This window comes from Kogia breviceps, chromosome 17 (assembly GCF_026419965.1).
Source record: "Kogia breviceps isolate mKogBre1 chromosome 17, mKogBre1 haplotype 1, whole genome shotgun sequence".
NCBI classification, from domain to species: Eukaryota; Metazoa; Chordata; class Mammalia; order Artiodactyla; family Physeteridae; genus Kogia; species Kogia breviceps.
This window is the reverse complement of record NC_081326.1, coordinates 76,723,249-76,738,951: the sequence shown is the minus strand read 5'-3', so window position 1 is coordinate 76,738,951 and position 15,703 is coordinate 76,723,249. Positions and strand designations below refer to the sequence as shown.

The 15,703-nt window shown below is 60.3% G+C and overlaps 1 protein-coding gene across 2 annotated transcripts in view; it reads left to right on the top strand.

The window, feature by feature from the left end:
• Positions 1-2,285: 2,285 nt before the first annotated feature.
• ZC3H3 (zinc finger CCCH-type containing 3) overlaps positions 2,286-15,703 on the top strand; it is a 73,403-nt gene continuing 59,985 nt past the window's right edge. Inside the window, exons 1-3 of one of the 2 annotated variants that reach the window (XM_059043242.2) lie at positions 2,286-2,449; positions 3,879-5,196; positions 6,430-6,626. In XM_059043242.2, coding sequence (XP_058899225.1) covers positions 2,362-2,449; positions 3,879-5,196; positions 6,430-6,626 — 1,603 coding nt within the window. In that variant the 5' untranslated portion in view covers positions 2,286-2,361. Of the gene's footprint in view, positions 2,454-3,878; positions 5,197-6,429; positions 6,627-15,703 lie in introns of both variants that reach the window. The other variant, XM_059043245.2, reaches the window with a different exon arrangement.

Sequence of the window (15,703 nt, the reverse complement as noted above, 5' to 3'; positions counted from 1 at the left end):
TCCCCTGCATCGGCAGGCGGACTCTCAACCACTGCGCCACCAGGGAAGCCCGACATCAAAGAGTTTTAAGTGTAACTGTCAAGGTCAGTTTTAAGGAGCTAAACGTGACAGCACTTACATCCCACTTATAGTTTCACAACCCCAGGAGACAAACCCACAAACCTTGCCTCCTCTCAGCAAGTGGCTGGGCTCTCCCCTCCACCACCCCAGGACTGAAGTCCAGGAGCAGAGAGCTTGTTGGGCACAGAAGACAAGTTCAGCGCTAGACCTATGAATCCGTCAGTTTGTGCTAATAAATCACCCCAAAACCTAGTGATACAAACATCCACTGGTTTGCTCATAATTATGTGAGGTGCCCTAAGTTATGACATTTAGGCTCATCTCTGCTCCACGTGGTATCACCTGGGCTCATGGATTTTGTGGCTAGCTGGCCACCACTGGTCTCATGTGTTTGGCAGACAGCTGGCTGTCAAGAGGGTCAGTGGAATTAACTAGGCATGTGCTGTCCATCCTCCATCAGGCCGGCCCTGGCTCATTCATAAGGTGATGGCTGCAGGATTCTCAAGAGAAGCAAGACAGGGCAAGTCCAAAGAAGTGCTTTTCAAGATGCCTGGTGGGAAATTCCCTCATTCTACGAGAACTCCCCTACCCTGCCCTCAGAGTTCTGCCAAGGCCTAAGGGTCTTACACAGTGTTCAGCTGGTGGGGCATGACCTGTGGCTCACCCCGTCTCACAGCCTGAGTGCAGGGGCCATTCTATTGCCTGGTCTTCCTAGCCTGGGGCCCCCTCCGCCAAAGAAATCCCAGGGTGCCCACTGCTGTATGTTGAGTGGAGTAATATTGACTCCCTAAGGTGGGTTCAGGTGCTGACCTAAGAGGCTGTGGGCTGCATCCTCACCTGCAGGAGACACAGTGCATGTGACCCCTTGAATCATTGGTGGCATGTGTTTTACCTCTACATGTTATAAACCCACAATACGTTTTTATTATTTTTGCTGTATCTATTTGTCTTTTAGAGAAAATAAGAAATGAGAATTTTTTTAAAAATTACTAACATATTTCCCATTTCCTGTCCTCTTTCTTCATGTAGATCTGTCTCCATATTGTATCATTTCCTTTCAGCTCGAAGAATTTCCTTTAACATTCCCTATTTTTCAGGTCTGTGCAAACACATTCTGTCCACTTTTTTTTATTGTGGTAAATATATACAAGTTGTTATAAAATCATTTTTAAATGTCCAATTCAGTGGCATTAAGTACATTCAGTGTTGTGCAACCATCACCACTGCTTGTTTCCAAAACTTTTTCATCGCTCCACAGACTCTCTACCCAAAAAGCATTAATTCCCCATTCCTCCTCCCCTCAGCCCTTGGTAACCTCTGATCTACTTTCTGTCTCTATAAATTTCCCTATTCTAGCTATGTCATATAAGTGAAATTTTGCCATATTTGTCCTTTTGTGACTGGCTTACTTCATTTAGCATAATGTTTCTGAGGTTCATTTATGCTGTAGCATGGATCACTACTACCTTCCTTTTCAAGGTTAAATCCTGTTCCATTGTACAGATACACACTGTTCATCCATTCATCCTCGTGGACACTTGGGCTATTTCCACCTTTTGGTTATTGCGAATAATGCTCCATCCAACATTGGCACACGTTTGAGTCCCTGTTCTCACTTCTTCAGGGTATATACCCGGAAGTGGAAGTGCTGGGTCAAACCCTAATTGTGTTTTTAACTTTGAGTTAAAAACACCAGACTGTTTTCCACAGCGGCCATACCATTTTACACGCCCCAGCTCTATAGAGGAATTTACACACCCGATTTTATACTTGTTTCCACTGATACACCAAAATCGTTCATGTTTTCAGAGGTTTAACACGTCTCTGTAGGGCCTCTTCGATCTTGGACGTTTCTTCTCCTGTCCTGGCCCGCGAAACAATAGAATCTCTTGGGCCCTCATCCCACCAGGTCGCCCCTGCAGAACCCCCGGAGCCTAATTCTACGCGGAAGGAACTGCGCCGCAGCTGGGGTGGGGTCTGGGGTTCGGCCCCTCGCCCAGTCCCGCAGGGAACGAGAGCTCTTGGCGGAGAACCCGGCCAGGGCGCTCCAGGGCGGTGACCACCTACCGCAACAACCCCCTCCACACTGGCAGTGAGTCCACTTCCCGACGCTCGGTAGTGACGTTTCCCCCCCAGCTCTGCGCATGCGTGACCCCGCCTCTCCAGCCGTTGCCTGGGCGACGGCGCAACTCTCCCGCTCTCCCTTCCCGCGGCCCGGCAGTCGCCCAGGCCTCGCCTCAGTGCGCAGTCTCGGCACCTCCCCGCGCTCCGCCCAGCCCGCGGGGAAACGGTCGCGCGGTGATGACGTCGCGGGGGCCTGGCCGGGCGTCGCGGACTCCGGAGATGGAGGAAAAGGAGCAATTACGGCGGCAAATCCGTCTCCTGCAGGGTGGGTCGGGTCGGGCCCGGGTCGCGCGTCCCTTTCTTCCCCTTCACTTCACAGCGGGCCCCTGCCCGCCTCCCCTAAGGGGGTGGCTTTCCGCCCGCGGTCTCGGCGGCTGGGTCCGGTCGGGTGGGGAGGTAGGTGGGGTCGGGCCGGGTCTAGGGGACCCGGAGGGGCGTCCCTACCGGCCTGGGTCACCTCCAGCTCGGGTTTCGACGGCGGGTGCGAGCGTTTCCGGCGCTGCGGCGGGTGGCGGCTGGGCGGTCGCTTAGTAACCGGCGGGCGGGAGTGGCCCCCCCACCCGCACGCGTGGGCACGTACTCGGCGCCCCCTGGGCGCTCCCTGGGCGCTCCCTCTCTCCCGGCGCCCGACAGTGGCAAAGCCCCCTCGGGGCCAGGTGTGTGTTTCTTCCCCGGACAGCCCGTTTTGACGCTCTTTCCGTCCGTACAGCCACACTTTCTTTGATATTCCCGGCCCAGACTCCCCAGTCTTCAATTTCCAAACTTTTCCATTTTTAGACCTAATGTGGTTTGCTATACTTAAAAAAAAAAATTCCCCTTGTAAAGTTATTCCCACAAAGAGAAGACTTAAGGACTTGGAAAGTGTGTATGGGGGAGAGTTCAGGTGGGCTGAGCCCACCTTCCAGGTACTTCCTGGCCCTCCATCATATCTGACCTGAGGTGTCACCAGGTCTGGACCTGGCTCTCTTTGGGCCTGGGGGCGGAACATATGGTGGGGGAGCGTTGTAACTGTGGGGCTTGTTGGCTGAGTTGTAACAGCTTGGGTTGTTTCAGCCGAGGCCTGTGCCCCACCTGCACGGGCACAGCTGTCCAGGGGCTTCCTTGGCAAGGCCCCGTGGCAGTCCACTGCACTGCGATTCCAGATGATTAGGCCTCTCCTCTCCTCAGGGGAGGATGGTGTGACATTCTTGTCAAGTGTGGAGTAGCCAGGGGTGTTACTTATCTTACCCTCACTGTCTTGTCCCTGTCTACCCTCACATGGAGCTCATTAAGGTGCAGCCCTGCTCCCTCTCTATCTGTGGGCAAGCCAGAGGGCCTCCACGTCTCTTGAGGCATTACAGCATAGGGCTTTGCTGGTCTTTTCATACTGAGTGACACTTCTCAAAGGATTGTGAACCCAGCATAATATTCCTGGTGGATACGGAATATGCCACAGGAGTGCATTTAAAGGATAAGCAACTAGAAATAGGATTGAAGTAGAACTGATGGGAAAAGACTTATGGAGAAGATTGGCCTAGGGAATTTGGGCTGACTTTCAGTGGTTCTCAGGCACTGGCAGCTGCCCCTCGTGCACTGGGACCTGGCAGGATCCACTGGGGTCTGTGGGGTGTCTGGTCAGCTGATGCCCCTCCAGGGAATTCTCACTGATTTTACTCACCCTCCGGTTAACGGGGCCTGTGCTCCTGTCTCCTCAGGTCTGATCGATGACTACAAAAACCTCCATGGCAACGCCTCTGCCCCAGGCACCTCCGCCGCTTCCCAGTGGCAGCCGCCCACTTACAGCAGTGGCAGGGCCTTCAGCGCTCGCTACCCTCGTCTGAGCCGGAGGGGCTTCTCCCAGAACCATGGGCCTGTGTGGCGCAAGAAGTACTCCCTTGTGAATCGGCCCTTGGGATCCTCGGACCCACCTGGCGACTGTGCTGCCCAGCTGCCCCTTGGGGCTGGGGGCAGCCAGGGTCCCGACCCCCAGCAGTGCATCCTGGAGAGGCAGGTCCAGCTCAGTCCGGATCAGAACATGGTCATCAAGGTCAAACCACCGTCAAAGCCAGGCTCAGCTAACGCTGTAGGGGTCCTGCGGGGCTCCTTGGAAGAAAACGGGGATCCCCCCTGGAGCAGCCACGGGCCTCAGGAAGGTGAGGGTGAGCCTCTCGGTGGGCAGCGGCAGCCCTCGAGGCCAGGAAGAGCCAAGGGGAGCTGCAGTGAGGAGGACCCCCTTCTGGTCTGCCAGAAGGAGCCTGGCAAGGCCCGGGCGGTGAAGTCGATGGGCACCGTGAGCAGCAGCGCCTCGGAGCCCCGGCGGACGGTCAGGGAGAGCGGAGTCGCGGCCAGGGCCCGCGTCCTGCCCTCCAGCCCGCCCCGGCGCGGCGGCACGGCCCTGGGCCGGAAGGCGGGCTCACACTCTGTGGCCGGCTGTGGTACACAGCTCCCTGGGGATGGGAGAGCGAACGCCGGCCATGCAGATCAGTCAGCTGCCTCTGGCCTGGTGGCAGGCCCAGCCAGACCTGCTGCTGGACCCAGGCAGAGCCGGGAGCCCTTGCTGCTGGTGTCCTGTCGGACCAACAAGTTCCGGAAAAACAACTACAAGTGGGTGGCTGCCTCGGCGAAGAGTCCCCGGGCCCCTCGGAGGACCCTCAGTCCCAGAGCAGCAGTGGGGAATGTGTGCAAGGCCCCCTTTTCTGCAGCGGAACGAACGGAGAAGCCGCAGCTCAGAGCCGACCTGGATGTCAAGCCCAAGAGGTCGGCCACGGCCTCCGTGCCTGGGGCCTCCCCGAGCAAGTACAAGTGGAAGGCCTCCAGCGCCTCGGCCTCCTCGTCCTCCTCCTTCCGTTGGCAGTCAGAGGCCGGCAACAAGGACCATGCCTCCCAGCTCTCCCCAGTCCCATCTAGGTCCCCCCCAGGGGACAGACCAGCAGTGGGGCCCAGCAGCTTGAAGCCCCTCCTCAGTGAGACCCTGCTCTCCTCTTACAAAGTGAAGAGCCGCACCAAGATCATCCGGAGGCGGGGGAGTGCTAGGTGTGTGTCCCTGCCCCGCCCCAGGGCCCTGTCTGGCCAGGCAGACTCTGCCTTGTGTGCAGAGCAGGTGGGAGGGCCCACCTGCAGGGTGTGGGAGGCAGAGAGGGAAGCATCGCCCCTGATGGGACCTGAGCGTCAGGGGCCTGAGCGCGGAGCTTTGCCTGTGGTGGTATCACCATGGTCAGTAGGAATAAGGCCAGGGTCACTGCTGTCCCTTATAGCTGAATGACAGGGCTCAGCCTGGCTGGGGGCTGGCCTGGGCCCCCAGCCAGGCCGGACAGGTGCAGGTGGTGGCAGCATCCCACCCTTTCTCCTGTGGGCAGGAGACCAGAGATTGCTGGGTGGTTTCTGTTCTGGGCCCACAGCGTTTGTGCCCAGGCCAGGAGTAGGGCAAGCAAACCCAGGGTGCAGTGTCTCTGCAGGAGGGGGTCGCCTTTCCACCGGGGAGGAAGGCTGCCCCTTGATGGCCGGGTGACAGGGTGAGTCACTGCCTCACTTGAACCCATGTCACCTGCCCTGCCCTCTGTTGTCTCGGATCTAGAGGAGGCTCGAGGACGGTGTCATGGCCCAGTACTCCATCTGGGGTCAGGACTTAATTGTGGTGGCTGCCAGTGGCAAGGGCAGAGGGCCTGCCTCTGCCATCAGACGTGGGGACACTCGCTGTCCTCACAGCAAGTCCCATTCCAGAGGTCCTTTCTGTTGTCTGACCTTGATCTTGGGCCCTGCTCTCCCAGATAGGTGCTGTCTTGTCTTGGATTCCTCGGGCTCTCTGCCCTCCTCACTTTTTCTGGACAGCGGTCTCTGTTTCAGCCAGTGTGGGGAGGGGGTCACGAGGCTGGTGGCAGCTCCTCCTCCGTACAAGGCCTGCCTGATTTGCTTCTCCCCCAGCTCCAGGCGGTGGCTCATCTGGCCTGGGGAGGTGCAGGAGGTGCTTGTGGAACACTGGGTGGGGGTCGAGGGCTGCTCTCCTGTGCTCTCCGCCTGCCTTGGCCCTGGGATCCTCCAGGGTTGTGGCTGGGAGCCCGGCAGGCAGGAGGAGGGGGGTGGTGGAGGGAGGGATGGGCGGAGAGCAGCCTTCTGACGGCTGCTGAGGTTGGTTAGGTGAGAAAGCAAAGCGGGCTGCCTCCGGGGGCTGAGTCCATGTTGCTGGGATCTGGGTGGGCAGGGCTGGGGAGGTGAGCCACTCGCTGGGGGAGCCTGTTAGGAGCTGTCTGCTCTTTGTTTCTTCTGCAGCCTTCCTGGGGACAAGAAGAGCAGCCCCCCACCTCCTGCCACGTCCAAGAGCCAGTTCAGCCTGCGGCGGAGGCAGGCCCTCCGGGGGAAGAGCAGCCCCGTGCTGAGGAAGACACCCAGCAAGGGCCTGATGCAGGTCAGCAGGCACCGGCTGTGCCGCCTGCCTCCTGGCCGGGCCCCGCTCCCCACCAAGGAAGGTATGACCGGGAGGAGGGGCTCCCTGGGCTGTGCTGCCTCTGCTCCCTGTTGGGACCCGCCTTCGCCATCCACCTTGCATTGCTGGGCGCTGGCCCAGGAGTGCTCAGCCTGGCGGGCAGCGGGTTGCCTGGGCTGGTGAGTGGAGGAGGGGATGAACCGGGGAACCGTGCCCTGCGCTCTGGGTCGGCAGGCATGCGGTGGTCTTTTCAGTGCATCCCTCCGGGTAGGTGCAGCCGAGTCCCTCTCGGCAGGAAGGGCGGGAAGGTAGATGAGAGGGTGGCAGCTACGCAGCCCTGAAGGGGGAGGAGACGTGGCTTGTGCCGCCCAGGGCCCCTCCCTCCTTTCCTCGCTGCCTGGGCCGCAGGTCTACCCCTCCCCTCCCTGCCGGCTGCTGTCTTTTCTTCAGGAAGCCTGAGCGGGCCTGCGAGGGGTCGGTTTGCCCTCTTAATGAGGCTCCGGAGTCCAGGACCAGAACGGGGAGTGCTGTGGGCGTGGCCCCCGCCGGAGGCCGGCTCCCCGCTGCCGCGGTGGCAGTGCTCTGCGGAGGCTGCAGAGCCGGGCGTCATCTGGGTGCCCGGTCCTGAGGTGGCCCCTCTGAGCGGCGCGGCGAACGTGCGGCAGTGGCTTCTAGACGGACCCGTGTGAGATCTGGAGGTGACGGGCTGGGGCCGGGCAGGCTGGGCGCCGGGCACTCCAGCCGGGGCCTTGTGCTCTGACAACTGTGCCGTGCTTGGTGCTTGGGGAGCCCCGCTGAGGGCGTGGTCCGTGGCCTGGCCGGGAGGCTTTGGAGGAGGCTTCTGAAGGAGCTGGGGCCTGGGCTGTGCTGAGTATCTGCGCGAAGCCGGCCGTGGGAGGGTGGGCCGTGGGGTCCCAGGCAGAGGGTCTAGCGGGGCGGCGAGAGGGCTGTGGGGAAGGGAGGCTGGAGGGTGCCGGCCTCCCACACATTCTCCTCTGGCCGTGTCCTGTGCGCCGTGGCAAGTGTAGATTTCTTGCCGGGTGACGGAGCCGAGGAAGCCCCGTGAGTGGCCCCTGGTTGCTGCGAGGTGGCTGGATTGCGGCTTGGGCCTTGGCCGCAGGACTGGCTGGGAGCGAAGAGGTTGGAGGTGACCAGCGGTCAGGCTGCCGCGGCGTGACTGGAGAGGACGAGCTGAGGATGCCCCTTGCTTCGAGAGACTGGTGGAGGTGGGGGGGGGCCCAGGGAGCCTGAGGACAGGTGGGGGGTCAGGTGGCCTCTTGGGGCAGCTGGGAGAGAGGCCAGAAGGTGGCGTCTGTGGACATGTGGGCCTCTGTGGGGACTCATGGCCCCTGTTCAGATCCTCTCTGTCACGGCGTCGTCTTAGCTGGCCGAGATGTCGGGTGTGTGGAGACGTTGCAGACAGATCTGTCCCCGCAGATGAGGCGTCATGTGGGATGGCGGCGTGCAGGCCGCGGTGGCGCTCAGGGCGGCTGCGGGAGGTGGGCAGTGGGCGGTCCAGGAGACCCAAGGCAGGGGTGCTCCCTCCTGCCCTCTGGTGCCTGCATTCGAGCTGGCCAGCTGCTGAGACGTTCCCTTCGTGACTTGCCACTAGCAGGGTGTGTTGGGGCGACGGGGAGCGGGGTGCCAGGTAGGGCCCCTTGTGGAGGTAGTATTTCAGCGAGGCTTGACTGATGGACGTGGTTGGAGGTGGCTTGGGGGAGGAGTGTCCCAGCCCGGGCAGCGTGCTGGGAAGGCCCTAAGGCCCTGTCCTGCCTTCTCGGGCCCTTCCTGACAGCAGAGCTCTTGGGGGATCTGGTGGGTGTCCGCTGGGTGTCGGGCCCCCTTGCTGGGCCTGGAAGCAGGTGTGAGTGTGGAGCACCTGCTGGGCAGGTGTTGAGTGTGGCGTGGTCGTGGCACACAGGGCCCCGGGCCTCTTGGCGCCCTTCCTGCTGCCCAGGGGTGCCGAGTCCTGATGCAGGTACGCGCGCTGGCCTTGACTCTGTCCCTGCCAGGCCTGTGCTGCCCCTGCCCCCAAGGAGCCCGGCCTGGGGGTCGACAGTCCCAAGGCAGGCTGCTGCTGGCCCGTGCCGTGGGCACCCCGGGGAAGGAGCGCCACATGGTCGAGGAGGTCCTCCTGTCTCATGGGCTGGGGACCCACGGCCCGAGGGGCCCCCTGCAGACGGGTGGGCAGCGGTAGCACCGGGAACTCTCCTTGCAGAGCCAAGCTTTCCCACCAGCTGGCCAGGTGGTCCTGGGTGCCCTCTCTCCTGGCTCCAGGCTGGAGGGCTCTGGTGTGGCTTGGGGGCCGGGGTGAGGGCTGCCCCAGGCACGTGAACAGCCTGGGAGCATCCTTGCTGCAGGAACCACGGGTCAAGGGGCGGCCGGGGAGCTGGAAAGCTGGCTAGGGGCCTGTGGGCAGCGTCCCAGGGCCATGGGCCAGAGATGTTCTGGGATGCTCACCCGGTCACGGGGTGCACAGAGGGGTGAGGCTGGCGGGGGCGCGGACGCTGGGCCTGCAGATTCGGTAACCAGGCCAGGTGGGAGAGGAGGTGGCGTGTGTCCTCCCTGGAGCTGCATCTGCACTTGTGAATAGCCTGGCCCCTTTGTAGGCCTAGAGCAGAGTGGGGTGCAGGCTGCGGATGGTGGCGGCTGCCGCCTGCTGGCAGGGCAGCTGTGGTACTCGGTGGGAGGGAGAGAAAGGCTGAGGGCACCGCTGGGTGTGGCGCTGTCAGGTGGGTACTGCGGCGCCTGCCAGGGGGGCTGCCACAGCCCCTGCCTTCACGCTCCTCTCCACTAGGAGGCAGATGAATCAGCTCATAGTTACAGACAGTGTGATAACCGCGTACAGAATGCCCTGTGGGAGAGGTGGAGGCAGAGGAGGGGAGAGGGTCCTGCTGGGGGAAGGGCTTGCAGGAGGCTTCCCCTCACTGAGCCGCTTGTCCATCCCCCCGTACATCCTCTGTCCTCCACCCCCTCATCCCCTCCCCATCTCCTGCACGTCTGTCTCCTGGGGTGTGTGTGTGCTGGGGCTGTGCTGCATCGGTGGACACAAACGGCTCCTCGGGTGCTTGTAAACAGGCTGAAGAGTTGCTTTCAGGGGGAATTCCTTGTCGGTCAAGTGGTTAGGACTCAGCGCTTCCACTGCTGGGGGCCCAGCTTCAGTCCCTGGTTGCGGAGCTAAGATCCCACAGGCTGCACAGCGTGGCCGAAAAAAAAGAAAAGAAAAGTTGCTTTCAGGTGGCAGAAGCACTGAGGAGAAGGGGACAGCGGCGTGTTGCAGGGGGCTCCGGGGAGGGGGGCGGCGGGCACGTCTCTGAGGAGCGACATCTGAACCGAGCCCTGCGTGAGGAGAGGGGCGCGTGGGCACACCTGTGCAGGCGAAGCCACAGGTAGCCTTTGCTTTGCCTGTTCCGGGAGCAGAGACTGGTCCTTTGCGGCCGGTGTCCTGGAGGGTGGGAGGGGCCGAGGCCAGAGGGCAGGCAGGACCAGGTGACGGGAAGGGGTGCTAGGCCACAGCAAGGAAAAGGGGGTTCTGTTGGGAAGCCCCTGAGGGACAGTGGAGGCACCTGGGCCTGCATGGGTGTGCTCAGGGACACAAGGCAGCCGCGTCGGGGCCCCAGCAGTGTGCAGCGGTCCCGGAGGGGCAGCAGCCAGGGTGAGACTGCGGCTGAGGACTGAACTCCAGGCCGAGGGGTGAGCTCCTCATCCTCGAGACTCGATGGCAGGGAACTCACTGCAGAGGCTTGCGCTGGCGAGGGCGAGCGTGCTGGGCAGGCGCCGTGAGGCCGGGACAGGCGGAGGTCATTGCCCTGGGCTGACGGCTCCCCCAGCCCCCTCCTTTGGAAAGGCCTGCCCGGCTCCCCGCTTCCCAGCTCTGCCTGCCTGCCCTCCGTTGGTGGGCCTGGGCAGCTGTGCGTGTGCGTGCGTGTGTGCGCGCGCACGCTCTCGGGGCGTGCTCTCCTGTCTCTTGGAAAGTGCAGACCCCACCTACGGGCCACTGGTAGGGGCTCCCTGGGAATGGGACAGAGGCTGCCTCTGCATCTACTTGCTTTGAGGCGTCTCTGCCCTGTTTCCCACACAGACTTTTAGTGCCAGGTGCAGCCCTCCACTTGGAGCGGTGTCAGAGCTGACCCCTTTGGGACTCCCTCGCTGCTGAGGCCGGGAGGGCTGAGGAGGGGGAGAGGGAGAGGTGGGCGTCCCCGCTTCAGGCCGGCTGTGCAGCCCGGTGGCCAGCAGAGGGTGCACTTGCCCCTCTTATTCCTCATCCACCTTTTTCTGGGAATTGATTGCCTCATTTCCTCTTTATGTGAAAGAAAGCAGATATCAAGTAATTTGCAGCAATAACCTGCTAATGCTGGGCCAGTATCGAAACTCCCCTGTTCATTTCAAGTGGCAGATAAAACACTAATACATAATTATCCTTGCAAATTGGATTGTTTTAAATAACCAAAAGGCTACGGCCAGGAGAAAGCGATCCCATCTCCCTTGAGTTACTATTGCAGTGTAATTGCCGCGTTCAATCAATTTCCCTGGCATTAGAAATTCCATCACAATCAACATTAAGCTTTATTCATTGTGATGGCTAAGAGCCGGGCCATTTCTCCTCTTTTTCTTAACTGGCAAAATTAATCAGGGAAAAGATTTTAAACATTTACCCGTGTGAAAGAGGTCAGCTCTGCCACTGTATTGCTCAGCAGATAAGGGGGCTAATAAAAAGAAAATGGAATTACTGACGACCACCAGGAACGGAGCACATAAAACCTGGCGATCGCCGGTTCGGGAGAAGGGAGAATCAATTTTCTCGGGACAAGGTGTGCTCATTTTTTATTTTGGCTTATATCATCAGCAGTTTAATTTGAGGGCGCGTAAACAGGAGGAAGCAGTTAGGGAATAATGAGCCCGAGGTGTACAGTGCCGCCGGATATATGCTGCGCACAGTTTATTTGACACAGCAGATAATCGCTTTAATTGAATTCGAAACTGCACGTTCAGCAGGCCTGGGGCCTCGAGCCTGGGGGACCTGGCCTTACGAAGACTCCTCTCGCTCTGCCCCCACCCCGGCCCTCTCCGGCCGAGACCTCTGACCCTCCCGCCTAGTTCCCTGGGCTTAGAGTCAGACTTCGGCTGGGCGGTGGGGCAGGTGGTCCCTGGGGGTCCCCATGTGACACCCCTACCCCACCCCGTGCTCCCTGGGGGATAACCACACCTCCTTGGCTGCCAGAGGCCCCACTTGATCCACCTCAGGGCCAACAGACCCCAGAGAAGGCAGCAGAGAAGAGACCTTTTCGTAGACCTCAAAAAGGGTCTCCGATTGGCCACCCGTCCGATTGCGGACGTTAGTCGTCACAGCCCGCGGTGTGGACGTGCGCTTTCCGGCGCAGACCTGGAGCTTAGGGGCCAGCTCCGGGGCTCCTCTCCCCCGGCCACAGCAGGCCCAGCGCCATGACTCGGGCTGCCCTGAGGTGACAGGCTTCGTGTGTGCAGAGAGGGTGCTGCCTGATCCACAGCAACCCAGCGCGACGCTTGCGGTGTACTCGGCCCCAGGCTGGGGGGCTTCCTGGTAGCCACAGGCCATGCGATTCCTCTCAGTCACTGGGGGAGGTCTGCTGTCAGGTGCCAAGGAAAAGCCACGGGCGGGTGGGCGGGCAGTGGCGTCCTCGCCTCCCAGGGGGCGCCCAGGACGGTGCATGTGTGGCGAGAGCCCTCCCACCTCTCCTTCGCCTGCCTCCGCACAGACACGTGGCCAGCGCAGTGGGTGGGGTGTGGGCCTGGCGGGTCGCTCAGGGCAGTGTTCACGGTGCCATCAGGTGTGGATCTGAGCGCTGCCGAGGCTTTCACTCAAGCCAGGCCTCACACAGCCGCTTGCCTCTGGCTCGGAGCTTGCCAGCATGCGGCGGGCGCTTCCCACGTGTCGCTTGGTCTGCCGTGCCGGCCACGCGGTCTGGAGGATCTGCTGTCACCTGTTTATGGATGCAGTGGGCGGCCACTCATCCTGGGTCACCGGGATCAGAAAAGGAAGGTGTGGTCTCGGGCCCTGCCCGTCTTACCGCGCCCCAAGCCTCTCCCCACAGGCCCCGCCTCCCCTCTGACCAGATGTACCCAGTGGACACGGGCAGGCGGTGGGCCAGGTACTGACACGGCAGCATCGCTCTTGGGAGGCAGCCCTGTGCGTGGCCTGTGCGGCCTCGGGACCGCAGGGGGCCGGCGGTCAGGCAGAGCAGAGCGAAGCCTTGCCCTGGGGCTCCACGTTCATCAGTAGCGGTTTTCGTCGCCCGTGCCTGCTGGGAGCACTTTGCGATGCTCAGGGGCCAGGGCAGGAGGGAGGGAGGGAGGAGGCAGGCTTGCTGTGAGCCAGACGGCTGGACGCGGGGCCTGGGCCAGGCGACCCCGGTGGTGTCCCCGTCCTGTCCACTGCTCTGGTCCCGGGTCCCGGTCCTGAGGTGCGGGCAAGCCCTGGTTGTTAGCCTCCGGGCTGGTGCTGGCTTTGCCTTGCTCTCTTCCCACAGCTATGGAAGGGTCATCTCTTGGGGGTCTCTGTGCGGGTTGAGGGGCTGGGGCCGGCTTGGCGGATCCTAGACTGGGTGGCTGCTGGAGTTCCCGTCACGGAGCGGCCTGTGATCCCTCATCGCTCTCTGGCGTGCAGTTGGGCTGTTGGCTTTCCTACGGCAGACGCTGCAAAGGGCGGGAGAGCAGTGCAATCTGGAGCCCTGCTTTCCTAAGGGAAAATGAAAATGCTGAAGTAGGCCCCGCAAAAGGCAGCCGCAGCGATCCTGAGCCTCGCATAAATTATCAGGCGTGTCGGAGGCCTCCAGCTTTACGTTCGTCGTGGCCGTGCTAATTAATTATTCCACGAGAGCTGACGTGGGAGTGCGTGTATGTGTATGTGCATTGCCCGTGTGGTGCCCGGCAGGCGAGGGGCCTCTAGGGGAGCTGTGACCTCCGTGGAGTCGGGGACACCTGAGTGACTCCGTGAGGCTGAAGCCCTGGGAGCCGCTCCTCACCCGGGAAGGAGGGGTCATGTTCTCACGATGGCCAGAGCTCGCAGCCCTGGGGTCTCGTGGGCCAGGGTCCCCAGGTGTCTGACGAGTGTAGACGGTGTGCTGAGGGTGGCCCGCCCCTGTGTCCTGGCTGACCGAGTTAAGCCCAGCCTCTCTGCCAGCTGGGCCTGGCCTGACCTGAGGGTCTCTCAACCGGTGCGCTCCCAGAAGCCCTCCCGTCAGTGGGCGCGGGGTCTTTCTAGGGCTGCTTTGTCTCCCTGTGGCTGCCGCTGGCCCCTCAGGTGGTCTGTCCCACCTGCCCTCCTGGGCCCAGCCCCTTCTTCCCTTGGGGAGTGGGGGCCACCTGGTGATGGGGGCGTGGGAGCTCCTACCTGCCAGAGGTGGGCCGTGGCCTTCCAGGTCCTTCCCTCGCAGCTTCAGGGTGTTGCTGGGCCCCCCACCCAGGCCCACGTCCCACCCCTCCGTGCTGTGCTCCCAATCCAGGAGCCCGCCGCGGGCTACGCCACGGAGCAGCCCTTCCCCTGCCTAACTCTGCCTGGCCCTGCGCCCAGGGCGGACGGCGATGCAGTGGCCTCCCTACGAGACTCGGAGCCACAGGGGTCTGGGCCGGAGCTGCTCCTCCTTGGCCGGCTCTTTGAGTGAAGCTGGGGCCACCGAAGTGGGCAGCTGGGCTTGGGCACAGAGAAGGCATCTGAGAAAGGAACTCCAAAAGCACGTTTCCCCTGTGGAGCTCTCTTTAGCTGGGCTCTCCTTACTGCTTGCGTTTTAAAGGGGGAAGATGCCAGGTGGGGCGGGGGTTTGTGGCCTGCGTCTGGCTCAGGCTGCCACCCCCATGCTGTGTGGTCCCCTCAGCTTGGGAAGGCAGGGCAGCAGGGGGAGGGGCTGCAGGGCCGTACCGCCCCTCTTGCTGCCCTGACCCCGGGGCCGGCCCGGCTGTGTATGTCCTTCACCCTGGGCCGTGAGACAGCGCCCCAAGGGGCAGCACGTGGGCAGACAGGCAGCTGGGGAGCAGAGGCCGGCGCCGGGGGCTGCCGTCCAGGGTCAGAGCTGCCCACACGGCCAGTGGGGCTGAGCTTGGACGGAGCGCAACAGGACCAGACGGCTGGACAGTTGACCTTCAGGTTCTCTTTTTTTCTGAAATATGCAGGTGTAAACTTATAAATCCTCCCCTGAGCATAGCCTTAGCTGTCTTCTGCAAGTTAATTATTTTTGTGTTCCTCCAAAATTTTTTCTAATTTTCATTGCAATTTTTTCTTTGATCCAGGGTTGTTCAAAAGGGATTGCTTCATTTCCAAACGCCTGGGGCTTTTGAGTTTCTTTGTAATGGCCGCTGCCCAGCTTCACTCCACTGGGCGAGCTGTCTGCGTGATTTCAGTCCTTTGAGGTGTGCTCAGACTTGTTTTAAGGACCAGCTTAGGGTCAGTTTTGGTAAAGCTCTTGTGTGCACTTAGAGAGAATGATTCCATTTGGGGAGTTTGGGGCTCTGTAAGGTAAGTTGTATTAATCGTGTTGTTCAGGTCTTCTGTATACTTACTGATTTTGCGGGGCAGGGCGGGTGTCTGTTTTTTCCAGTCACGGAGAGAGAATGTTAAGGTCTTCCACTGTTCTCCAGTTGTCACTTTTGCATTAAGCATTTTGAGGTCATTTGACTGAGTGCAAACCACTTAGAATCGTTATATCTCCCCGGTGGATTGAATCTTTTACTGCTACGAAATGTCTTTTTTATCTCCAGTAAAGCTTCTGGCCTTAAAGTTTCTTTCTCTGAAGCAGATATAGCTAGGCCAATTTCCTTTTAGTTAGTGTCACGAAATGTGTGTATATACACGTGTACACACACACACTCAGACACACACTCACACTATGCAAATGTATTTACACGTAACATGTGCAAACGTTTACTTTCAGCCGTTATTATGTGTAGATTTTTTTGTATCTAGCAGGTAGTTGTTTTTTAAGTGCAATCTGAAATTGTTTTTCTAAAAAAGGGTTTTGTCTGTTCACATTTAATGCAATTACTAGGGTATTGGGTTTAAATTTACTGTCTTACTGTGTGCTTTTTCTTTGTTGCACCTGTTTTGTTTTTTTTTCTCTCCCTTTTTTTTTCTTCTTTTGGATGTATATT